The following is a 26,258-nucleotide window of genomic DNA, read 5'->3' on the forward strand; positions in this document are numbered from 1 at the left end:
ACTGTTCGCTAACGGTTTCTCTAATCGCAATAGGCTTGAAAGCGAACAGCATGGATCCTGATAAGACTGCGCGGATGCCTGCTGGTCGCAAAAGCACTAAATATAATACCAGAAAGGCGACTTTCTTCGATGTCCATTTCTATTTTTTTATTTAGCTGGCCCCATTCGTTTATAAGGACTTTTGTGTGTTCAGCGTTTCTTTAATAAATGTTTTATTGATTGCAAATTGTCTTTTCACTCGGATAATATGGAACACGCCACATAGGCATTTTCTCTTGTTTTGCACAAATTGGAAAGGATATGACACTTACATAAATAGGATTTATCGAATTCATGTATCATTTTTCCACTTTCGTTTCATGAAAGTAAGGTCAGAAACGACAATTCTGTGAAAGAGATCTAGATTGTTTTCAGATGCTGTTCAATTTACAATTCCTCCGAACACATTATCAACACAATGGTATATTCTAACGCTGACTATAACAGACGACAATATCCCTCCTTCAAGAAGATCGACAAAGGCACAAGCAATATTGGGTGCTGACCAGGAACCGCTTACACTTGAGTTACAGTATGTCTTCCATTATTCATGTCATTTTTTAAATGAGCCGTGCCATGGGAAAACCAGCATAGTGGCTTTGCGACCAGCATGGATCCAGACCAGCCTGCGCATCCGCGCAGTCTGGTCAGGATCCATGCTGTTCGCTTTTAAGGTCTATTGGAATTGGTGAAACTGTTAGCGAACAACATGGATCCTGACCAGACTGCGCGGATGCGCAGGCTGGTCTGGATCCATGCTGGTCGCAAAGCCACCATGTTGATTTTCCCATGGCACGGCTCAAATTTAGAGAATTTTGTTCTACACATGGTTTTATTATTAACTGTTTACGCCGATATAATTATAAGCTTGACGATTGTATTTCATTTTAAATGAGGTACGTTTCACCTATTCCTTCATATATTTAAATTCTATAGAAGATGTTAACATTTTCTATGACAATCTAGTGTCTAAGGTACACAACAGACATGATATTAGATGAAGTCGATCATAGTTCCTTCTCGAGCTGTTTACAGAAAGCTCAGAAAATTAGGATGTTCTTCCGAAAACGCACATTTGTCAGAGTGTCGTTTGTGTAAGCAAGTGAAAGAAAATAACTTCATTTAAATCTTTTGAAAAACAATATCATCCGAAAAAAGTATTTTTACTTTGAAAACCAGTTAGTGTGAAGGAATTCTTTTCGTAACATTGTTCTAAAATGCTTAAAGTTCTAAAACAACTTTTATCATGGATAAAAGCTATTCTTGATCTTTTACATTTTACATGCCTTTAAAAGTATAAGCAAAATTGATTTATGTTAAATAATACTGTCCGTCTGTCTTTCCGAACTTTTGTATGTTCAAAAAGATGGACAGTTCGAGTCGTTCGTCTCTTACACTTTACAAGGCGGTATACTTCGTGAAGTTTGTACAGAATAGACCGTCACTCTTCTATTTAGTAGTGTCTACTTACAACCTTCATCCGTCGTCTAGCTTTGTTCGCCGTTGATCTTCCGTCGTATAGCCTTTTCCGTCATCTATCGCCCGTCGTTAAGCTTTGGCGTTGTCTATCTTCCGTCTTCCAGCTTTGTCCGTCTCTATCTTCCGCCATCTAGTTTGTCCGTCGTCTATCTTCCGTTGTCTAGCTTTGTCCCTCGTCTATCATCAGCCATCAAGCTTTGTCCGTCGTCTATCTTCCGTCGTCTAGCTTTGTTTGTCGTCTGTCTTACGTCATCTAGTTTGTCCGTCGTCTATTTTCCGTTGTCTAGCTTTGTCCCTCGTCTATCATCAGCCATCAAGCTTTGTCCGTCGTCTATCTCCGTGTTCTGTCCTCTAGCTTTATCTGTCGTCTATCTTCCGTCGTCTAGCTTACTCCGTCGTCTATCTTCCGTCATCTAGCTTTATCTGTCGTCTATCTTCCGTCATCTAGCTTCGTCCGTCGTCTGTCATCCGTCAACTAGCTTTGTCCGTCGTCTATCTTCCGTCATCAAGCTTTGTCCGTCGTCTATCTTCTTTCCTCTAGCTTTGTCCGCCTCTATCTTCCGTCATCTAGCTTTGTCCGTCTCTATCTTCCGTCATCTAGCTTTATCTGATCTGTCGTCTATCTTCCGTCGTCTAGCTTTGTCCGCCTCTATCTTCCGTCGTCTAGCTTTGTCCGCCTCTATCTTCCGTCATCTAGCTGTATCTGTCGTCTATCTTCAGTTGTCTAGCTTTGTCCGCCTCTATCTTCCGTCGTCTAGCTTTGTCCGCCTCTATCTTCCGTCGTCTAGCTTTGTCCGCCTCTATCTTCCGTCATCTAGCTTTATCTGTCGTCTATCTTTATCATCTAGCTTTGTCCGCCTCTATCTTCCGTCGTCTAGCTTTGTCCGCCTCTATCTTCCGTCGTCTAGCTTTGTCAGCCTCTATCTTCCGTCATCTGGCTTTGTCCGCCTCTATCTTCCGTCGTCTAACTTTGTCCGCCTCTATCTTCCGTCGTCTAGCTTTGTCCGCATCTATCTTCCGTCATCTAGCTTTATCTGTCGTCTATCTTTATCGTCTAGCTTTGTCCGCCTCTATCTTCCGTCGTCTAGCTTTGTCCGCCTCTATCTTTCGTCGTCTAGCTTTGTCAGCCTCTACCTTCCGTCTAGCTTTGCCGCATCTATCTTCCGTCATCTAGCTTTATCTGTAGTCTATCTTTCGTCATCTAGCTTTGTCCGTCGTCTATCTTCTTTCGTCTAGCTTTGTCCGTCGTCTATCTTCCGTCATCTAGCTTTGTCCATCGTCTATCTTCTGTCCTCTAGCTTTGTTTGTCGTCTATCTTTCGCCGTTTAGCTTTTTCCGTCGTCCTTCGTCTATCGTCCGTCGTCTAGCTTTGTCCGTCGTCTATCGTTCGTCGTCTAGCTTTGTCCGTCTCTATCTTCCGTCGTCTATCTTCTTTCGTCTAGCTTTGCCCGCCTCTATCTTCTGCCATCTAGCTTTTTCCGTCGTCTACCTTCTGTCCTCTAGCTTTGTTTGTCGTCTATCTTTTGCCGTCTAGCTTTGTCCGTCGTCCTTCATCCGTCGTCTAGCATTGTTTGTCGTCTATCGACCGTCTTCTAGCTTTTATCGTCGTCTATTTCCTTCGTATGTATTTTTACTCGTTTCTCGCACATCATCTACCTTTGTCTGTTGCTTATCGTCCGTCATCTAGCATTGCCAGTCGTCTATAGCCGTTGTTTAACGAATATTTTACGAAGCGCGGTAATTGGAATAAGTTTAACATGAACGGAATGTTCAGTCCAGAAAAAGTGGTTTTAACGAAATCCGCATTTTCACCAGTAAACATATGAAGCTCGATACGCAAGTACGACACAACGACACGACAAAAAAGGACACGAATTTACTGTCACAATCTCATGTGTCGTGATTATAATGTGTATTGTGTCAAGCTGATAGTTGCCATAATGTAGTTTTACATTTTTAACCAAACATGCGCAGGGTGACACGCGACGACTTCAAAAAGTGATATTTACTATGTTGCGGAGAAACTTTTTTTCATGCAGCAAATTATAAGGAAAGAAAAAAGAAAACATGAACCTAGTGTTGTTACAAATGATGATTTGACAGACACAGATACCTTAGAAAGACTTAGCAAGTTTGAAAATGGGTCATTTGGGTCAAAATTTAGGTCATTAAGTCAGATCAAAGAAAAACCTTGTGTATGCGATAGAGGCTTATTTTTCAATTGATCTTCATGAAATTTGGACAGAATGATTGTCTTGATAACATCTAAGCCAAGTTTGAAAATGAGTCATCCTGGGTCAATAACTAGGTCATTAGGTCAAATCAAAGGAGAAACTTGTGTATGTGATAGAGACTGTATTATTCAATTGAACTTCATGAACTCTCATCAGAATGATTGCCTGAATAAAATCTAGATCGAGTTTGAATATGGGTCATCTCGAGTCAAAACGTAGGTCACTAGATCAAATTTGTATGCAATAGAGTCTGTATTTTTCAATTGATCTTCATGAAATTTGATCGGAATAATTGCCTAGATAAAGTCTAGGTCCAGATTGAATATAGATTATCTGGGGTCAAAAACAAAGTCGTTAAGTCAAATAAAAAAACATTATGCATGCGATAGAAGAGTTGTATTTATCAATCGATCTTCATAAAATTTGGAATGATTGCCTTGATGAAATCTAAGTCGAGTTCGAATATGGGTTATCTAGCATTATAAAGTAAGTCACTAGGTCAAATCAAAGAAAACAAACAAAAAACTTGGGTATGCGATAGAGGCTGTATTTTTCAAGTGATCTATATGAAATTTTATTAGAATGATTGTTTTGATGAAAACTAGGTCCAGTTTGAATACGGATTATCTGGGGTCAAAAACTAGGTCATTAGGTCATATCAAAGAAAATACTTGTTTAAACGCAAGAGACCACATTTTTGATCCAGATCCAGTCTTAATGAAAATTGGCCAGAATATTTGTTGCCATGAAATCACTAGGTCAAGCATGTTTACAATGTTATGGTGTGTTTGTCAGGTGCGCGACCTAGGGCCATCCTGGTTCTTTTGGTTTTAATTCTTTTCTATTTGTTTTCCAATTCTACAGGTGTATATCAAACTGCTATCCAGGTTCTTCTAACATTGACACCATAATTCTGAAGGACCTCCAGTTAAATGTAAAGGTAGAAACACCTGGACTGCAGAATAAGTCCATGGGCTATCAGTGGGCCTTTAAAGCGAGTAAGGCAGATTCATCCTACGATGACAAAACGGAAAATATCAATGACAGTATGTTTGTTTCATTATTATTATTATTATACCAGATTTTCATTATTATTATTATACCAGATTTATATAGCGCCCTTTTCATGATAAACACGTTCAAAAGCGCTTTAAATTTAGCAAACGCAGCCACACAGGGCGCGAAATTCATCCTAGTACAGACACTGAGCGATCTGACCAGAGGGACAGAGTGAGATAAAGCCCCCAGAACAGACAGAGAAATCCTTTTTAGATACAGACTTGTCCGGCTAACCTAGCTCTTTGCGAATAGACAGTCTGGTTCTCTAACTAACGTGCCCAGTGTATAGCACCGATACACACGAAGCCATCTTTCCTGGGAAGAACCAGTACAGGCCTCTAAGTTAGGTGGGAGACACTCAAGAGCATCTCAGAAAGTGTCCAATGTCTGGACCGGGATTCGAACCCCGGACCTCTGGATTGACAGTCAAGCGTGTTACCACTAGACTACCGGCCCACCTACATTATTAGGTAAATTTAAGCATGTTTTTGTTCGGTTTGTTTGAAAGGTAAATAATAGAATGTGAACATTTGACGGGTTTACTCCGGCACTACACTAGATAGGGAGGTCAGTGACCACCAATTCATTTCCAATAGACTTCTATATGCAAACTAATGTAAAAAAACTGTGAATTCTCATACTTTCTAAAGAACGATCTTATGTAAAAGCGAAAAGAAACCAACAGAATAGTGTATGTCTTTTTGTGGAGTGTTTTCCCTTGAAAAATATCTGCTAAACAGCAAAATGGGTAAATCAAGCTAAAACTACAGAAATGATATAAAAAAGAGAAAATGTGTTTGTTCAAGTTAAAATCATACTATCTTAAAATGGTGGATACCAAATCTTACCATTACCATTCCTGGTTACGTAACATCTGATGTCCGCTCGTTGAGAGATATCCATGTTTTGCATGAAAACAAACAAAAATAATAACGCTGGCAGTTTTTGTCTGTTGGAACCATAGTATGTAGACGGTCTGAGCCGAACCTTCTACTCATTGAAGTCAGAATTTCCCTGGCCCGTCGAGTGCTGGTCCGTATATATTATACCCTTACTGAATGGTATTCCAGTTTGTCGATTTGCGGGTGGACCATTCAAGTTTTATTGCATGATATTAACAGTTAATACGTTGTTACGTTAGAGGGTTACAATTTCTTGTTACAGTAAAGGAAAGTAACAGAAAGACAAACCAGCAACTATTAACAATAACAAAAATTTTATTCATGAATTTAAATAACAATACCAATACCTTTAAAAATGACAAAGAACCGTAAAATCCAATCTTATATATAAAAAAAATCCAAATTGTGTCCACGTCAAATTTAAATCCAGGTAGAATAAATTCCACAATGTTTCACACAGTTCAAATGTAATATCCAAAATTTATTATTCCTCTCTTCAAAAATAACTGTTTAAATCCAGAAATTTTTAATATAAATCCTAAATAATCATTCAAGATATTAAATATCCAAATCGGTAATAATTTGTTTTTAAGAAATACAGGAAAGTTTCATCAATATCTACAGTCTAGCTTCCAAGGTTCTGTTTTAATCTAAAACATCTGACTATATACTGACTATATATAAGATTCCAGAATTTTCATGTAATACTAAGAATAAAAAGAACATTCTGGAAAAATCAAGGACAATCGTTTCTAAAAATAACTGACATACACTGTTTATCAATTAATACACAATAGAATATTTTGGAATAAAGTAGAATTATAGTAAATACAGGATGATTGTTCAATCCTTTTTCATTCAAGCTTCCAAAATTGGAGTCAAGATATCCAAGGAATTACTAACGGAAATGATTGGAAATAACTACACAAAGTTCATCGTTTCTTGTACAGTAACAGCACAAAACTTTGCACTAACAACTGTATCCCAGATCTACAAAATGAACCTGCCTCCATACAATGGCACTTGCGCGTGGAGTGGAACAAATGAAACAGGTAATGCTGTACATAACTGTGTGCTTTATATCTACAGATGATTTGCTCTCCGTTTTAAAACAGTAAAATGTATTAGTAACAAATTATAATGTATTCGCTGTCTGCCTACCAATGAGTTTTAATAAGGATTTCAAAAGCAACCTGGCAAATGTCTTAAGTTGTGCGTGCAAGACGTTAAGTTTTTGTCTCCGGACTTAAGTTAAATGTGATCGAATGCAGTAAAATTGGAAGGTGTAGTCTGATCAGGATCCATGCTGTTCGCTAATTAATGATTTCTCAAATTGCAATAGACTTTGATAGGGAACAGCATAGATCCTGACCAGACTGCACTTACGCACAGGCTGGTCTGTATCCACGCTGGTCGCAAAGCAACTATATTGGTTTTCTCATGGCAAGGATCATATGTCAATGAAACATTCTGTGTAGATAGCTTGCATGGTGACAGTGTTTTGAATTGCATATATGGTCATTCAATGTCACCATAACTAAAGATAAAAAACAACAGTTTCCGCTCAATAAATTGAGTCAGAAATGATATTGGACAAAGAAACTTCATATGCAGAGAGCTTCTTTTATACGGAGATAGAGCTAGCAATTGCAAATTGGGTCACAAGTCAAAGGGTCAGTGCCAAGGTCACCATTACTAAAATTAGACAAATGGTTCTGCTCAACAACTTGAATCAGAAATGTCAAATGGCAATGACACTTTGTATGTTTATTAAGATAAACTTGGAGAGAGAGAGCTTGTGGTGGATATGGGGTCACTAGGCTAAAGGCCAATGCCATGTTACTAACAGAAGCCAATAGTTTCCATTCGATAAACTGGGTCAGGATGATATATAGCAATGAAACTTGGTATGTTGGTAGCTTATATCGAGCTGAGGCTTAAGATTGTATTAGACTGCATACACTATATATATATAGGATCAATATCAAGGTCACCGTTGCTTAAAATAGAAAAAAAACAGTTCTACTAAATAACTTGAGTCAGTAGTGGCATACTGAAAATAAACTTTCGCAGGTAGCTTATATTGAAAGAAAGCTTGGGGTGCACGGTGTAGTCACTAGGATCAAGTCACTGCTACTAGAAATAGAAAAACAGTTTCATTCAGTAACTTGAATCAAAAATGACGGATTACAATTAAGTTTGATGTGTAGGCAGCTTGCATGGAGACCAAAGTTTTGCATACAGTCACCAGGTCCAACGTTCTATTTTACAACAGAAAAGCAGTTTCAACATCAATGCCAGTTTAATCTTCCATTTCTTGTTTATAGTATATGTGTTGTTTCAGATTGGCTGACGTCAATTATTTCCTCTTGCAAGAATGGTTCATATCTGAGTTTTATTGAAGGATATTGAAATATAGTAAATGACCACTCATAATTAAAACCATCATTTCAAACATTTAACTATTTGTTTTCAGGACTGTCTTGCTTATTTTATAGCATACTGTTTGCACTTCTCTAACCATTTCACTAATAAGGCAGTTTTTGCTATTGCAAAATATGCTTTATGGAAAGTTTTAAGTTGCTGTTATTTTCTCAACGGTTGACATAATTAGGTGTATGCATTTTGCTTAAAGACAGCTGGCACATAGGCACAGGCAACATTTTTAATGACTTCCATAAGATTGTGTAACAGAATATATATTCCTGACTACACAGATTTTCTTCTGATAGAAAGATACACTTGATTTATTGGACATACAAGAAAGCAGAATCACGAAATATCAGATACAGCCTGGTAGTTGGGGGGGGGGGGGGGGGGGGGGGGGGGGGGGGGGGGGAGGGAATTAATGAATGTAACATGTAAACATAAGGTACAACCGGTTGATATGCTTGTTTAATTGCACTGGTGTATAATGAAATATCAGATAATACCCTGGCTTTATTTGCAGAGGATGTACTAGTATCACGCAATGTCAGTTACTGCTGGGGGCAAAATACGCTTGCTTTAATGACACTGGATGTATCACGCTGTATCAGATACTGCCGGTAGCAGAATATGCTTGCTTTAATGACACTGGATGTATCACGCAATGTCAGATATACCGGTAACAGAATAAGCTTGCTTTAATGACACTGGATGTATCACGCAATGTCACATACTGCCGGTAGCAGAATATGCTTGCTTTAATGCCACTGGATGTATCACGCAATGGCAGATACTGCCGGTACCAGAATATGCTTGCTTTAATGACACTGGATGTATCACGCTGTATCAGATACTGCCGGTAGCAGAATATGCTTGTTTTAATGGCACTGGATGTATCACGCAATGTTAGATGCTGCTGGGGGCAAAATATGCTTACTTTAATGGCACTGGATGTATCACGCTGTATCAGATACTGCCGGTAGCAGAATATGCTTGTTTTAATGGCACTGGATGTATCACGCAATGTTAGATACTGCTGCGGGCAAAATATGCTTGCTTTAATGACACTGGAGTATCAGATACTACCGGAAGCTGAGTATGCTTGCTTTAACGGCACTTGATATATCAATCAATATTAGATACTGCCGGGGGACAAAATATGCTTGCTTTAATGGCACCGAATGTATCACGCAAAATCAGATATTGCCAGGAGCAGAATACGCTTGCTTTTATGGTACTGCATGTATTACGCAATACCAGATACTGCGGGGGGCAGAATTTGCTTGCTTTAATGGCACTGGATATATTACGCAATATCGGATACTGCCGGGGGCAAAAAAATGCTTGCTTTAATTACACTGGAGGTATAACGCCATATCAAATACTGCTGGGGGCAAAATATGCTAGCTTTATTTGCACGGGATGTATCACGGAATATCAGATACAATCGGGAGCGGAATCATAAATCATATACTGCCGGGGCATATTGTACTTGCTATAGTTGTACTGGATGTTTCACGTAACATCAGATATTGTAGGGGCAAATTTTGTTTGCTTTATTTGCACTGTGTGTATCATGGAATATCAGATACTGCCGGGAGCAGACTATGCTTGCTTTAATGACACTGGACGTATAACCCAATATTAGATACTGCCGGGGGCAAAATATGCTTGTGTTTATTGCACTGGATTTATAGCACATTATCAAATACTGCTGGAAGGAAATATACTTGCTTTAATCGTATTAGATGTATCACGGAATACCAGATACTACCAGAAGTAGAATATGCTTGCTTTAGTTGCGCTTAATGTATCACCTAATATCAGATATTGCCGGGCGCAAAATATGCTTGCTAAATAATTGCACTTGCTGTGTAACGAATCATCGGATAGTGTCTGAGGGAAATATGCTTGCTTAAATGGCAATTGGTGTATCGAGCAATATAACGTACTGCCGGGGACTTACTATGCTTGTGCTTGTTGTATTTGTACTGGATGTGTCATGCAACATCAGATACAATCGGGGGCAGAGTAAGCTTGCTTTAATGGCACTGGATGTATCACGCAATATAAGTTACTACCGGCGGCAAATTATTATTGCTGTAGTTGCACTGGGTGTATCACGCAACATCAGATTCCATCGGGAGCAGAATATGCTTGCATAAATCGCACTGGATGTATCACGGAATATCAGATACTTCCGAGGGTAAATTATGCTTGCTGAAGTTGAAATGGATGTATCACGCAACATTAGATTGGATCGGGAGCAGAATATGTTTGCTTTATTTGCATTGAATGTATCACGGAATATCAGATACTGCCTGGGGCAAATTATGCTTGCTTTAATGGCACTGGATGTATTACATAATATCAGATACTGCCGTAGGGAAATTATGCTTGCTGCAGTTGCACTGGATGTATCATGCAACATCAGATTGAATCGGGAGCAGAATATGATTGCTTTATTTGCGTTGATTGTAACACGCAATATCAGACACTATCGTGGGCATAATATTCTTGCTTAAATTGCACTGGTTGTATTACGGAATATTAGATACTATCGGGAGCAGACTTTACTTTCTTAAAAGATGCTGGATGTATAACGCAATATAGGATACTGCCGGGGGTAAATTATGCTTGTTGTAGTTGAACTGGATGTTTCGTGCAACATCAGATTCAATCCGGAGCAGAATATGCATGCTTACATTATTTGCGCTGGATGTAACACGTAATATCAGATACTGCCGGGGGCATAATATGCTTGCTTAAACTGCACTGGCTGTATTATGCAATATTGGATACTGTTAGAGGAAAATATACTTGCTTTGATTACACTACATGTATCACGGAATATCAGATACTGCAAGGCGCAAAATGTGCTTTCTTTAATTGCTCTGGCTGTATCACGACATATCAGATATGGCTAAATTAAATGCAGAATATATTTGTATAAAGTATACTGACTGTACAGTGCAATGTAAGTTACGGTCTGTGCAAAGGGAACTTGCTTTAATTATGCTGGATGTATTTTAAATTTCAGTAACGGCTAGTGTAACAGAGGTTTGTTTTGAGTGCATGTTTTGGGTAGACGAAGGTGAGAAGTCTGAAAGAGATATAAGTGACACGGGCGGTACAGTGCAGTACGCCGGAGTTCAGTTATATCTCAACGAAGAAAACGAAGTTAATAACAGTCATGGAGCTACAGAACATCCGTATTCAGGTGAATATTTCAAACACCCATAATAACCTTATTCTATGTTTATTTCTAATTATTTTTTAAAAAGCGCTATTTTTATTTGTAATTAACTAGTACCGGTACTTCGGGTCATCTGTGGTGGGAGACATATTGATTTACTCCTGTCTGTCTGTGTGCTGCGTGCGTGCGTGTGTGTGTGTGTGTCCGTCCGTCCGCCCGACCGCCTATCACAAATCTTGTCCGCGCTCTGAGTCGAATAGTTCTCATCCTGTCTTCACCAAACTTGAACAAAATATGCTTGCCAATAAGTCTCCGGCCAAGTTCGATAACTAGCCAAATGAAAGACCATTTACTCCAAAACAGAAAAAAAACAGTCCTCACCTTTATAACGAGTTTAGAAAGCATGGGTAAATTAGGGCTAAACAAAGTGATAGATACAACAGTATTTTTATTTTTTAATAGATCAAGTTTTATTACAATAATATTTATCAAAAATGGAACTGAAACTTTAATTTCTAATGAAATCCAGGAATGATAATTTGTTCTGGTTTTATTTTCAAAATTGTTACTTACATAAAAAGATCATAATATTTGAATAAAAAATATTTTTCATGTGTCTTTTTCAGATTTAAATAATTTTCATTTTTGTTTAAATGTAAGAGTTTTCTGAAAGGGTGAGAATTGCTTTGCTGTAAGTGACTCAGTGATAACAGTAATAGTGTATTATCAATTAAAATAATTTTGTGTATATAATTTTTTTTAAAAAAGCTGCATTTCAGTCAATAAAATGCAAAACACAGGAAATAACCCAATTATCTTTACCTATCAATAAAAATGATCCTCTGACATGGACTACATGTCAAGTCTTCAAGGGTTTCATGGATCCTTATCAGACTGGACCAGACAGGATCCTGTTTATTATCCCCCGCCGATGAAATCGGGAGGGGCTATAGATGGCGTTGTCCGTGCGTCCGTCCGTGCGTCCGTCCGCAGCCATTTCTCAGTAACTAGCAGGTAGAACTTCATAAAACTTGAAATAAACATGAACCAACATACTGCGATGATGCCCGTCAAGTTTTTATTTGGGTCCGCCCCTGAAATAGGCAAAAATGTACATTTTCACCTTGTGACGCGCCTAGGTCAAACAGTATTTAATATAAATTTATTAAACCTTGCATGAGTCTTTATCATGATATGAACTTGCGCACATTCTGTTTTTCATCTAGGTCCCCTCCCATTTTCAGAGTTATGGCCCCTGAAGTAGCACAAAATGCACATTTTCACCTTGTGACGCGCCTAACCCAAAACGTAGCGCTTATTACAGTGTCATTGCCCTTGAAATAGCCAAAATAGTGTAATTTTTGTTTGTGATGCTCATAACTAAAAAAGTATATTGCCTAGAATAATGAATCTTTTCAAAAAATGTTTGTTGAGGCTATATCCCCCTAAGACTGCAAACATTTGAATTATTATCCCTTATTTGTGACAAATGTACCAGTAGCACACCATATGTCCTACAAACACATTCTAGTTTTTTTTTTTCATTTTTAATTTTCCATCAATATTCATAACCAACATGTGAAGTTTTGCACCCCCGCCCCATCCCCCCCCCCCCCCCCCCCGCCTCTTTTTAAAAAAAAAAATCCATTCCTTTAAAAAAATGTTTAAACCTTCAACATTCACACCCACATCGCCGCCAGCCATGTTCAAAATATCTTACTTGATTGTGCTCTCTTAAACACATCTGTCTTTTAAGTTGATGTTCTAGTTACATTTCAAGTTCACTTTTCAAATAACTCCCTTTAATTCTAATAGCTAAGCTTATTACAGTAAACATATTCCATTCAAAATAAATTCATTAGTCAGGATGAGCATAACATACATTTATTATGTACACTTAAAACATTCATTTTCTGTTAATTAAACTGATTTTGACTAATGAAATTATTTGCTTCTTAGTTACATCCTTAACTTTTTGCCGGATATATTTTTTGCCATTCCTCACAACAAACCCTTTCGGCGGGGGATACCAATTCATCGAATTTGCTTGTTAGGGATTAAGATGTCTGGCATTTAGGGGGTTGTGGTCACTTACATAGAATATTTTCTTTGCCTTTCATGTTTCATTTTGTAATCAGTTTTGCCTGTAAATGTGTGTTTCTGTTTATGACATTATTTTACTGATTGTTTTATACTGGATCGACTCTATATTTCAACTTCAGCGAACCCTAAACAGTGTTTTAAACTGCTGAAGTCACCTGTAGAAGCGGTTACAAAGACAAGAGTTCAAGCTAGAATTCGAGATATATACCAGCTGCCATACGCCTCTGTAATACTCCCAGACCTTGTGGTAAATGTCATATAATTTTAACTCGCTAGATGTTGAGGTAAATGTCATATAACTCACTAAAGGTTAACGTAAATGTCATATAACTCACTAAAGGTTAACGTAAATGTCATATAACTCACTAAAGAAAGTCTTGAACCTGAAGGGCCTTTCTTGATCATGTTATGCGACCGAGGAATCGCAAAACAAAACGATATAACAGTACTTAAATGTTGTATTTGGCTCCTGTGGATTTTGCCTGGCCTGTACCCTACGAGGTATTGTGCCGAGAATGATGTGGACTTGATCTAAAAGCATTATTGCAGTGATATCAAGGAACTGCGTTAATGACCTTTTTTATTATGTACATATACCTATTTCTAGCGTAATTGAGTTGACTACAATTCTAGACAAATATTACTGGAAACATGTTTAAAACGGTGAACCTTGTGACGTATGGAACGTCAAGACGCCAACATGACGTTTTTAGACGTCACATCTGACGTAACAACTAAAACAAATAGTCTTATCATTGCCGTTGAATATTTTTCCTTATCATATGGAAGTGGAATAAAGTGCATTGTATTTGTTAATAAAATCATAGCTGTACTATGAGGGACAATCTGTACCTAAATAAGTGTGTCAGACGCAAAACTAAAAACACTAAGACCTAGAGAAAAACATTATACGTGATTTTTGCAATATAGAACAGGGACAGCCGAAACACATGTGATATTAGAAAAAAAATATGAATTTTCTAAACAGAACATCATTGTCTGAAAGCATTTCCTCATTAACAAAGCGACATTGAAGGAACTTGTAGCATCTGTTCACCACCATTATTTAGTGTGTCGTTCGCATGACCCTGGGACAAGTTTCAGAAACGCCTGTGAGTATAGACTGTTTGAAATTCAGAAATTCAGGAGATTCACGAGAAAAGGTCACATAACACGGGTTGTATCACACCTTTAAAAGTATATGCAAGATAGACATACAACCTTTATCCACCAAACTTCTTTAGAATATTTCAATGTTGTTTAATACAGTGAAATAAAGTTAAATTTCCCAACCTGGTGGTGAATTTAATTCCTAGGGATACCGATTAATTTATTCCCCGAGAATTTCCGAGGTTGGCCGAGTAAATATCAGGCACACGTATTTTTGGATAGCGAAAATAACTTTTTCTCGTATTTTCACCTTGTGCTGGAAAAACCTTTTGTAACACCACCACTGGTTGCATAGATTGAGAAAGTCAGCAGTTTTTTCACACTCGGTTTTATTTACAAGGTTATACAGACGTCAACTATACTAACAGTCAATTCAGGTATAAATACATCAGCTTTTTAAATAGTATTTTCCCGCGTTAAACTTTTAATTAATTTTTTATTCTTAAGTCCAAAAGTTCTATAACATAATAGTCAATTCTAAAGTTATTTTTAACCCGCTCTTAAACCCGAGCCCAAAAAATCGAACTTAACCGAGCTGATCTGAACCGATCCGAACTGCCAAGTATCCGATCCCATTTTTGTAAAACATTTCTAACTTTCTGATTCTTAACTCAGTCTTCTCTTTTCTTGACTCAGTCCTCCTCTCCCCATTCTCCTATCTTCTCTTAATTCTCTGAGTATTTATACCTGTTTTTACGAACTACAACGCAATAACATGTTTACAAGTATTTCAAAATATTCAAAGCAATTTCAAAACATGTCAATCAAAACGTCCATTATGTACTCATATAATAGTAAACAACAGATGTGGAATCAATCACCAATGTGTATTTTCGTAAATAAATGACTGTTACGGAAACAAACAGAATAATTAGGGTCAAATCTAATAGATAAAACATTCAACGGTGATTCATTTTGTATAAATTGTAAACAACAACAATATGCTGAACAGGTAAACAAAGTAATTAACATTTCTGGCCAATTAATGAAAATTCCATCGAAAACAAAAATAAAGTAATTAAGGCTGACCAAATCAATTTCATTTGAGAATTTCGCAATATCTGATCGGTAATAATAGTAAACAAAGTCATTTAGGCCAAAACGTAATGGATAAAACACTCCGATGTTACGAAATTTGCTTGAGTAGTAAATACCAACAATGGCCTACGCATGTAAACAGAATTCGTATCATTTGTAAGAATTATCAGGATTATCTACCAAAATCAATAATAGATAAAATACACACAATGATGAATTAACTGAAAACTGACCTGCGAGCTATCATTGTGTTACATCACTATCCTAATCAATCGAGAATATTCATAGTAATGAAGATTCTCAGATGTTATCGAACGTTTGCATTCACCTATTATAGATAATTTTGATAAATATATTATGGAGCATCAGAAGTAAACTATCAAGCTGTTATCTCAGACACTGTTTTCAGTTGTATATAACGCCCACTATTTTTATGAAAACTTTACTTATGCACCTATATTCAAAGATACTGCCTTTTCAACAATTTTGATAACCAAGCGAAATATATAACCTGTTACTTGTTTACCTCACTCTACATATTTGCAAAGCAAATGTTATGTAGTATATTTTTTTTCTTATACATTTCTTCAAAAACATTTAAAGTACAGGCATGACAAAATATTATTTACGGCATCATTTTTTTGTCCAATTCCATTTTTCATCCAGCTGCATTTTTTACAAGTCTCCGTTGCTATCGTTTCATGTCACTGTTGCTATTGACGTTTTCATTTTGCTAAAGCTATAACAATCAAATTCAAACACATAAAATTGAGGATTCACGTCTGTAAAAGGGAACATGTCTATTAGATAAAAAAATACACGTCTATTAAAAGGTAGCCCGTCAATGAGAATAAAATCACACGTCTATAAGGGAACACTTCTATAAGATAAAAAAACAACACATCTACAAAAAGAAACACGTCTCTAGAATATTCCTATCAAGATATGAACACAATTCAGCATATTTTTCCCAAGAATTAATCATAGAATATTTCATATTAGTTTCGGATGACGTTTGCACTTCCTGTGATGATTTGCTATTATTGTTTACGCTGGTACAATGTTATCTATCCGTTTTGTATTCATATAAGCTTTCATATGATTTTCTTCAACTTTTTTTTTTTTTTTTTTTTTTGATGGCTTTAAACATGTTTTACCATACATCATCTGCTGCTAAAAGTTGCATCGCCTTTTATTTGTTAGGACTGTTCAGAATCTCTGCAAACCACTGGTAACTGTTCGGAATATTATCTTTAATTAAATTCAAATTTCTTATATGTCCTGCCTTGAAAAATTTAGCTCATGAAATCATCTTCAGAATCTAAACATAGTTACTCATCTTTTTATTTCTCCCTAAAAAAGTAAGGTTTTGTGAACTTAAAACCGTCCCGTTTTAAAATTGCCTCATATCTTAAATGTACATCATATTTATTGTTCTTGTACATTCATCCCTAATAATTCAGGCAAAGTAGCCACTCAATCCCTCTGACTCAAAGAACAAAATCCTCTACATTTATTTTTTTACAACAATCGCATTACTGGCGACTAATTCCCAATAGTTGAGCATTGCACTTGCTCCGAAGACGTTACACACGTCATATTCCCTATAAATTCTTATACTGCACGTTATCTACGCTTTAAGACTTCTTACATCTTAAATATGATATATATGCGTTACTCACGCTCTAAGACATTATTTCCGTCTCATATATATCTACAGTATATTAATGCCCTATGCCATGTATGATCCACGTTTTAAGACTCACCCACATCTTAACTATGAATTATACAACATTCTTTGAGCTAAGAGTATACATCTACATTCCTGCCTGAATTAAAAAATAGGCTGCACAATGATAATTTCACAATGATAATTTCATCTATCAACATTTCTTTATTTAATCGGTTATTCGAATTTGTATAAAAAGGATGAGCTGATTTTCAATTTCTAGTATTTCCGAAATAAAAAACAACAACAACAACAAAAAAAAAAACTTTGTGATCTGGTTCCATGTAAAAAAAGTTTATTGTCAATAATCTCTGCTTCTATAACTTTTAAAAACTAAAGAAATCTTTAACATTCCGAGCCATCCTATTTAATTCAACTTGCACCTGTCAAAAATACTAGATATATTTTACTAATTATACTTTCGTGTCTTAACTTTATTTTGAACAGAAAATTATTTCTACCTTATTTCACAAGAAAAGAGTTTTAATTACTTTTACCGAAACTTAAGTTATAACAGTTACGAGAATTTCTACGATTTCGAACAGCTACCGTTATGGTTAAGAGGATAAATTTGAACAGTCACTAACCTCATTTTATTACTGGAGTTCTGCATCTTCTTTCCTTCCTTAGATATTACTTTACATGAATTCCTGGAATCTATATATCTCCCTTCCTCCTTAGAAACATTTACTTGAGTTCCTGCAGTCGCTATTTTCTGTAGCACGGCCCTGTTGCACGTCTTTATAACGATTTGCTTTCTCTGCGCGATTCGTTGTCCAGCTCCGACAGTAGTTCCGTATTTGTCATATAGTTCTTTTCCATTTTTCTTATCAGTTTTTTTTTATTATTAGCATTCTGCGCTTCCGAACTTTTAATTCATTGTTGATGCTACAATATTTCGCCATGTAATGAATACCAGATTCGTTTTCCTCAGGTCTTTCGTTGTTTTATCCGGCATTGATGTACTAATAATTTTCCAAGGAAAACAGTTAAATTTTTATTCTTTATTTTTTGTATGAATTTCTGTTCTGTAATTGATGCTTCAATATTTCCAAATGTAGTTTTCAAGCTATATTCTTTTAAGTACTTCCGTTGTGATATCCGCGACAAATTTTTTGTTCGTTCAAAAATGTTCTGTTGAAATCCTGGTCACATGTGCACCAGAAACGATCCATGTAACACCACCACTGGTTGCATAGATTGAGAAAGTCAGCAGTTTTTTCACACTCGGTTTTATTTACAAGGTTATACAGACGTCAACTATACTAACAGTCAATTCAGGTATAAATACATCAGCTTTTTAAATAGTATTTTCCCGCGTCAAACTTTTAATTAATTTTTTATTCTTAAGTCCAAAAGTTCTATAACATAATAGTCAATTCTAAAACTTCCACAGTTATTTTTAACCCGCTCTTAAACCCGAGCCCAAAAAATCGAACTTAACCGAGCTGATCTGAACCGATCCGAACTGCCAAGTATCCGATCCCATTTTTGTAAAACATTTCTAACTTCCTGATTCTTAACTCAGTCCTCTCTTTTCTTGACTCAGTCCTCCTCTCACCATTCTCCTATCTTCTCTTAATTCTCTGAGTATTTATACCTGTTTTTACGAACTACAACGCAATAACATGTTTACAAGTATTTCAAAATATTCAAAGCAATTTCAAAACATGTCAATCAAAACGTCCATTATGTACTCATATAATAGTAAACAACAGATGTAGAATCAATCACCAATGTGTATTTTCGTAAATAAATGACTGTTACTGAAACAAACAAAATAATTAGGGTCAAATCTAATAGATAAAACATTCAACGGTGATTCATTTTGTATAAATTGTAAACAACAATAATATGCTGAACAGGTAAACAAAGTAATTAACATTTCTGGCCAATTAATGAAAATTCCATCGAAAACAAAAATAAAGTAATTAAGGCTGACCTAATCAATTTCATTTGAGAATTTCGCAATATCTGATCGGTAATAATAGTAAACAAAGTCATTTAGGCCAAAACGTAATGGATAAAACACTCCGATGTTACGAAATTTGCTTGAGTAGTAAATACCAACAATGACCTACGCATGTAAACAGAATTCGTATCATTTGTAAGAATTATCAGGATTATCTACCAAAATCAGTAATAGATAAAATAAACACAATGATGAATTAACTGAAAACTGACCTGCGAGCTATCATTGTGTTACACTTTCTTACACCCGGCGGTGTAGGATTGCCGTTGGGCTGAATGTACAGATGTAAGTTCCTAAAATGTTACATCTGTTCTAAAGGTCCACTACTAAGACCCGAACGAGTATTATATGAAAACCAGAGTTTGTAGCCGAGACATCATATTTACAGAAAATATTACCCGCTGCATCGGATGTGACCAAATAGTCCTGAATATGTTCAAGAATAACCAGCAAATAAAAAAAAACTTTTGGCAACTAGTATTTCAAACCGAAAGTATGTTTACCGACTGCTTATGAACTCTTTGCGCATCTTCGATTATTTTCGGAAGAATGCTCCGAAACGAGGTTATATAATTTATAAATAACTGCAAAATATGTTACAATCCCTACAAGTTCGATTACTAGGTCATACGTGTTTATACGTTTTCAAACCAAAATTTCTCTACTTAACAAAATGACCTTTCTAATTTTTTATTATGTTTTGTTTCAGCTTGTGCTCAAGTTTTTCTTTAACTAGAAACACTAAACTAAGGAAGCCGGAATTAAGGTTACAAAATGCAATCTTTAATGTTTACAAACATGATGTTTACAAAAACGAACTGTAACGATAACGTGATGTTTACAAACATAGCATACTATTTATTAGGGAATTTAACATTTTTGTAACACACAAACATTTCATTAAAATCATTCTTATAATACAGGTAATATGTGTAGGTTACTAACCGAGTAGGAGGTGTTCATGACATGAAAATACCCGCGCTCGTGCGAATCGTGACACCGAGAGCGCGTAGCGCTCGAGGTGTTACCGCACGAGCGCGGGTATTTTCATTTCATGAACACCGATCTAAGAGGTAAGTAACCGACTTACACAACGTCATTTTAATTTGTTAGTTTTTATTTATTTATTTATTTATTTATTTATAAGTCTTTCCTTCTCCCAGTCAGAAAATAAATTATTTTGGGAATTACTTTAACTTCAGCAGTTAAATTGAAATACGTAAAATGATATTAAAAAAGTTGATGAAAGTTCTGCTTATTCGCCAATGTAAATGCACTGCTTGTTGGCAGATTTTTTTTTATCTTTTAATGCACAACTTCACACTTCGGTGGCATGCTTAGAAAACATTTTTCATGATTAGTTTCGGACTCTGCATTTACGGTTTCGTCGCGGTCGTGGTCGTGGTCGTTATCATCATCATCATCACCATCTAACAACAATAATTAAAATGATTATCTTCTTCTTCTGCTCCTCCCTGTTAAGTACTGAGCCGTGAATGTATCTTGTAGATGAAAACATGACGATCGTAATTCAAAGGTCAAAATATACAATATTTAAAAAAGAAGTATACATGTGTAAATTCTACTTGACGTAGGTATTGTCTATTTTCCGTAAGTATTGACCTGGCACTCATTTTTCTTCACCAGTATTTTCGGGGGTTTCCATTATTTTACGAAATATTTGTATCCTGAAATAACCAATATAAATAACCAATGGCACGGTGGCATAGTGGTAGTAGCTGTCTGACTGCCACGCACGATACCACGAGTTCAAAATCACCTCAGAACATTTTTTTTAATTCAATGTAATGTTGTTATTGATGTTACTTTTACTCTTACAATATCTGTGTAACATATTTCACGAAATCTGATTGTTTTCTCTTGTAGATCTAGTATTCATTTTCAGGAAACGCTGGTGAGAAATATTTTGTCTTTTTATCTAAGATACTTTTAAATACTGTATTATTCAACATTTTCCATAACGGTTTATAGACAATAAGGTTTGATCAGATAAATATGGCAATATTTCTACCGATAAAATTTGGGGGGAAATGGTCAGTACGCTGGAGTTGAGCCAAAAATGCAGTTTAGCAGCTAAACGTTTTGCCGGCACAGCTATTTGAACATGTGACATTGTGAAAATTATAAAGAAATATATACGCAATATTTATATCGCTATTTAACTTAAGACACCGAGAATTAATTTACGGAAAATATACGGAATATTCTTGAGTGTCAGGTCAATACTTAGGGACAATAAACATGGCATTAAATAAACATTACAGTTTGAACTCATCTAACATTCTTTTCACGTGCTCAGGTATGGTATAATACCTGTGCACGAGAGCAGGTATGGTATGATACTTGTGCACGTGCGCAGGTATGGTATGTAGGTATTCATTTTGGTTATTAACCCGCAGAGAACAATAGAACAGTTGTGTAAACAGCTATACTACAAGTTTTCGGGTGTACAATTTAGGTCCTTCCCGAATAAATGCGCTTTCGCAACTAATCTGCAAACTTATTCGGTCAATCTCTTTTCAGCATAGTTTTGAGAATATAAATGAATAACTATCTTACAATCTGACTAAAGTACATCTCCTATTACCACACCCTATAAACGACTGTATCCCCCGCTTCCTCTTGCGAGTGATCAAAACAATAAAATGACACGGAAAAGGTACGAATCGTCATTAAATTCATTATTTGGCTTTACACTCTATGTGTATTTAAGTTAAACGATAAGTCTAACATAAATATGTGTATATGATGATATAATAGATGCAACTGACAGGTAATGTTTAAAAAATGTTGACTGATCACACTCATTGCATGAAAATTCCCTCGACGATGTCACGAAATGATGAAAACCACGCCAAATTGATTTGTAATCCAATTATCCATTTTGTTTTCTGTAATAAGTATGCATACTCCATAAATGTATGTAAATAAAATGTTTTGTTTCTGCTGCGTTTTGAATGAAATTATTTTTCTCTAGTCGGTAAAAAAACATTTACGTATGCCGCTTGCCAATTTTGATATTTGATCTGAATTCGTATTGCGAATGATACTGTATTCCATCTTGCGATTACAAAAGGCGATTTACGTCCTTGAAATGCGTAAATGAAATAAAAAATATGCATATAAAATTGTTTCTTTTAATCAGTCGTCATGTTTATACTGCTATTAAATGTCGAACCCAACACCACCACCTCCCCCCCCCCCCCCCCCTTGCGATGCTTATACTAATCCATTGGGGGTGGTTGGATTTGAGTGTCTGTGACTCGCTAACCTACTTAATTAAATAATTAATTAAATGCTTCAGCATCGTTTACAAGCAAGTGTTCAGAGTTGGCTTTACACAAATATACTATCATAAAATACGAATTAGAAACTGAATGTATACACAAGGTCCCTACCATGTCTTGCAAGAAATTAATCGTCGATTCCCTATGGAAATCGCACGAAGTAATGTTACCTTACGATTTCAACATATCAGTGAGAGGATTTTAGGTTGACCCCCGTCTGTCTGTCCGTCTGCAAGAAAATGATCCTCTGATTTAAAAACAACAAACAAAACTATTTCATCCGCAAGTATCCTGCGGATGAACGTATAAATAGAAAAGGATAACAAATATATTATCGAAAAAGTCGATTAAGTCCTTATTAGTAATTCAGAATTAACTTCATGGTGAATCAGTCAACAAGATTCAAAAGCAGCACAAAATAGCTGAATGGCCTAATGGTTTAACCCCGTTTCTCAATAATAAAATAAACATGTTATCATTACAAATACAGCCGTCATGTTTACTGACTGTCAAGATTTACCGCTATTTCTCATTTTAGAAATAGTTTGCATTTGATAGTGATAACGCACACACGCCAGGAATATGTCCTTGCGAATTTGGTCATTTTCATTGCTTTTTACAGTTTACAGTTTATTAATCAAGTCAAGGCCCATAAGGGCCTCTGACAACAATTGTAACAATAACAAGTCATAGTAACAAAATCAGATTGGCATGTAAAATCTGACAAATCGTTGCAGAAGTAACTGATGATGTGGAGGATGAGAACTAACTATTTATCTAGCAGACATAATTTTCTTACAGAAAACAGCCAGTTTTAACAAAGTATTCTTATTGTAATTGTTCATAAGGTCAGACAATTTGAGAGTATCTGGATATTTAAAATAAAATTTTGCTGATAGAAAAAAATATATTACATTTTTTATCAACATTGAAATATATATTTGTAATAAAAAGGAAATTCATCTCCTAAATATGTTACTGTTACACAAATGACAAGTACTTTGTTCTCCTGCATTGTTTTCAAATCTACCTTTTTCTATTGGCAACATGATTCATGCATCTGAATTTACAAAGTGAAATGCTAAGATCAAAAGGTAAAAGCTTGAAATATTTTTCAAATACAAATTCCTGTTTATACATTCTATAATTTAAACATTTGCTTGGGTTATTAACTGAATAGTTCCAGTTTTGTATAAACTGATCTTTAATTCAAGTGTTAACAACATTTTAGAAGGAGTTACAAGAGCGAATCTTCTGATCTAACGACTAATTAGATATACCAAGAGAATCAAGACTTTCTTTAAAATAACATAACCAGTTAAATTTCTTGTTTTGCCTCTGAGACAGTGAGAGAGTTCTGTACAAAATATTACAAATTTTATTTTCCTTGGAGCTTATTAACTTACTTCAAAAACTTAACACTCTACGACTCGAAAGTGGTAAAATACCAAGATCACCATACAACATGTTATTAGGGGTACTCTGCTTCAAATTTAAAAAAGTTTTATATATTTCAACTGAAATTTATCAACAATATCTAAATTTTCAACCCCTCCCCCATACTCTGAGCCGTACAAGACAATAGAAGTAACCATGGTATCGAAAGGTGCAACTGCAAATAAATAGGTAAAACAACTTCCTGAATTTACTAATAACTGCAAACATAGCTTTGCGTGCTTGATCAACTAATGAGCCTCAGTTCTACCGAACTTGCCATTGAATGAAATTGAATACCTAGGTATGAGAAGTAGTCAGCAATTTCTAAAATATTACCACTCTCAAATTGAAATACTGAAGCATTACGTATACCTCTCTTATTTTTCAAAAATATGACAACTTTAGCCCCTATGAGGTGCAATACTCTGACATAGCATTAAGAGCTGACTCGAGGTCATTAGGTGTCTCTGCTAAGATGACTGTGTCATCAGCATACAATAGCAAATATAACTCGAAGAAGAAAACTTCAAAATCGTTATCACTTAACATATTACTAGCATTATCAGAAAATAACTGAAGACCATGAAATTTACTAGACAAAAAGCTATTAATCATTCCAGAATTAAAAAAAAAGTAGAATAGGAAAGAGATTTTCACCTTGTCTAACTCCTGTATCACAAAAAAATCAGATAGAGTATTGTTTGATTTTACACAAGACTTCACTCAAGTTATCATACATGTTGAGAATAATTTTAAAACATTTACCATCAATATTGTAACTTAGAATCTTTCGCCGCAGAGCAATACGATTGACTGAGTTGAGAGAAATTTGGTTAATCCAAAAAAAGCACAGTACAGTTTTTTATTATTGACAAAATACATATCTATTAACAATTTTAAAGAAATATATGATCAAAAGGCTATAATGTTTTCTAAATCCAGCCTGTTCTTCACACAATATGTTATTGACCTTAAAAGTGTTTAACCTAGTGTTTTATAAAGACGTGAACAACTTTCCAAACCAGCTTAATATAGTTATGCCCTGTAATTGTCAGGGTTATTAATGCTACCCTTGTTCTTGTACAAAGGTAAATAACACCATTACTCCAGATATCGGGAAAAATACCTGACAACAACAGACGACGGACACAGGTTAATCACAAAAGCTCTTCTAGAGCACTTCTTGCTCAGGTGAGGTAATAGACCCTCATTTTTTTCCTCTAATGGCACTTCTGCTTGTAAAATGGGGACTTATTTCATTCTCAGAATGTATTTTCAGTAAAATAAGATAAGGTTCATGTTAAAGTGCATGTGTTTATGGCAAATACAAAGACAAACCTAAAATAAAGCTGATTACTGTGCGACGCTGTCAAGAAAGCGATCCACAAAGGATTAGTGAATTCAATCTGGCGCCGCTTCACCCCATTTACTGTTCATATTCTCACATGTTATTTATTGCAGTTGCGATTATATATTAGTTGGTTTGAAATTCTAGAAAATATAGTCTTGTATGAGACACATCGTCGCATTACGGTCTCATAATGGTGAACATTTGTGCCAAGTTATTTCAAAATCCCTAAATGCATAAAGAAGTTATGGCACTGACAAGAAACACAGACCATGTTTCTCCTTTAAATGTAACTTTAAAAAGAAAAAGGAAAGTAATAAGATGGGCTTTTACTACATATGGCCGATGTTTGTATGAGAACTTTGAGAGAGGTAGGTGCAATATCACTGAAGTAATTGCACGACCAAATATATGAGGACACATATACAAACAGATCGAACAGACAGACCGCATGGTGACTGCTTTATACCACCCTCCTTCAAACATTGTTTGCGGGTTCTAAATATGAAGAAATACTACAGGAGCATAGGAAACGCCGACATTTTGTAAAGAAGTCACTCACAAACAGGCATACAGTCTTTCTACCAAACTCGCAAGCACTTGTACAGAAATTAAGCAAGCATGCATACAGTCAGGAAATAGTACTGAATCTTCTTTCCTTTACGGTTATAAACAAATTCGAGAATTTATCAATGATTTTATTTCATTTTACCAAACTAGTATTGTTTCTTTATCCATGAAACAGTGGAATTTACATATAGGTCATTCTTCCAGCAAGAAAATAAGTACTTGTGATGCCGACAATGTATAATTTCTG

General features: G+C 35.7%; 1 protein-coding gene across 1 annotated transcript in view; it reads left to right on the forward strand.

Moving 5' to 3' along the window:
- Nucleotides 1-26,258, forward strand: part of LOC123565009 (uncharacterized) — a 118,648-nt gene that overhangs the window by 41,262 nt on the left and 51,128 nt on the right. The window contains exons 4-8 of the mRNA XM_045358993.2: nucleotides 415-571; nucleotides 4,617-4,798; nucleotides 6,577-6,765; nucleotides 11,181-11,360; nucleotides 13,559-13,686. Coding sequence (XP_045214928.2) covers nucleotides 415-571; nucleotides 4,617-4,798; nucleotides 6,577-6,765; nucleotides 11,181-11,360; nucleotides 13,559-13,686 — 836 coding nt within the window. The remainder of the gene's footprint in view (nucleotides 1-414; nucleotides 572-4,616; nucleotides 4,799-6,576; nucleotides 6,766-11,180; nucleotides 11,361-13,558; nucleotides 13,687-26,258) is intronic.

This window comes from Mercenaria mercenaria, chromosome 2, assembly GCF_021730395.1.
Source record: "Mercenaria mercenaria strain notata chromosome 2, MADL_Memer_1, whole genome shotgun sequence".
Classification (NCBI taxonomy): domain Eukaryota; kingdom Metazoa; phylum Mollusca; class Bivalvia; order Venerida; family Veneridae; genus Mercenaria; species Mercenaria mercenaria.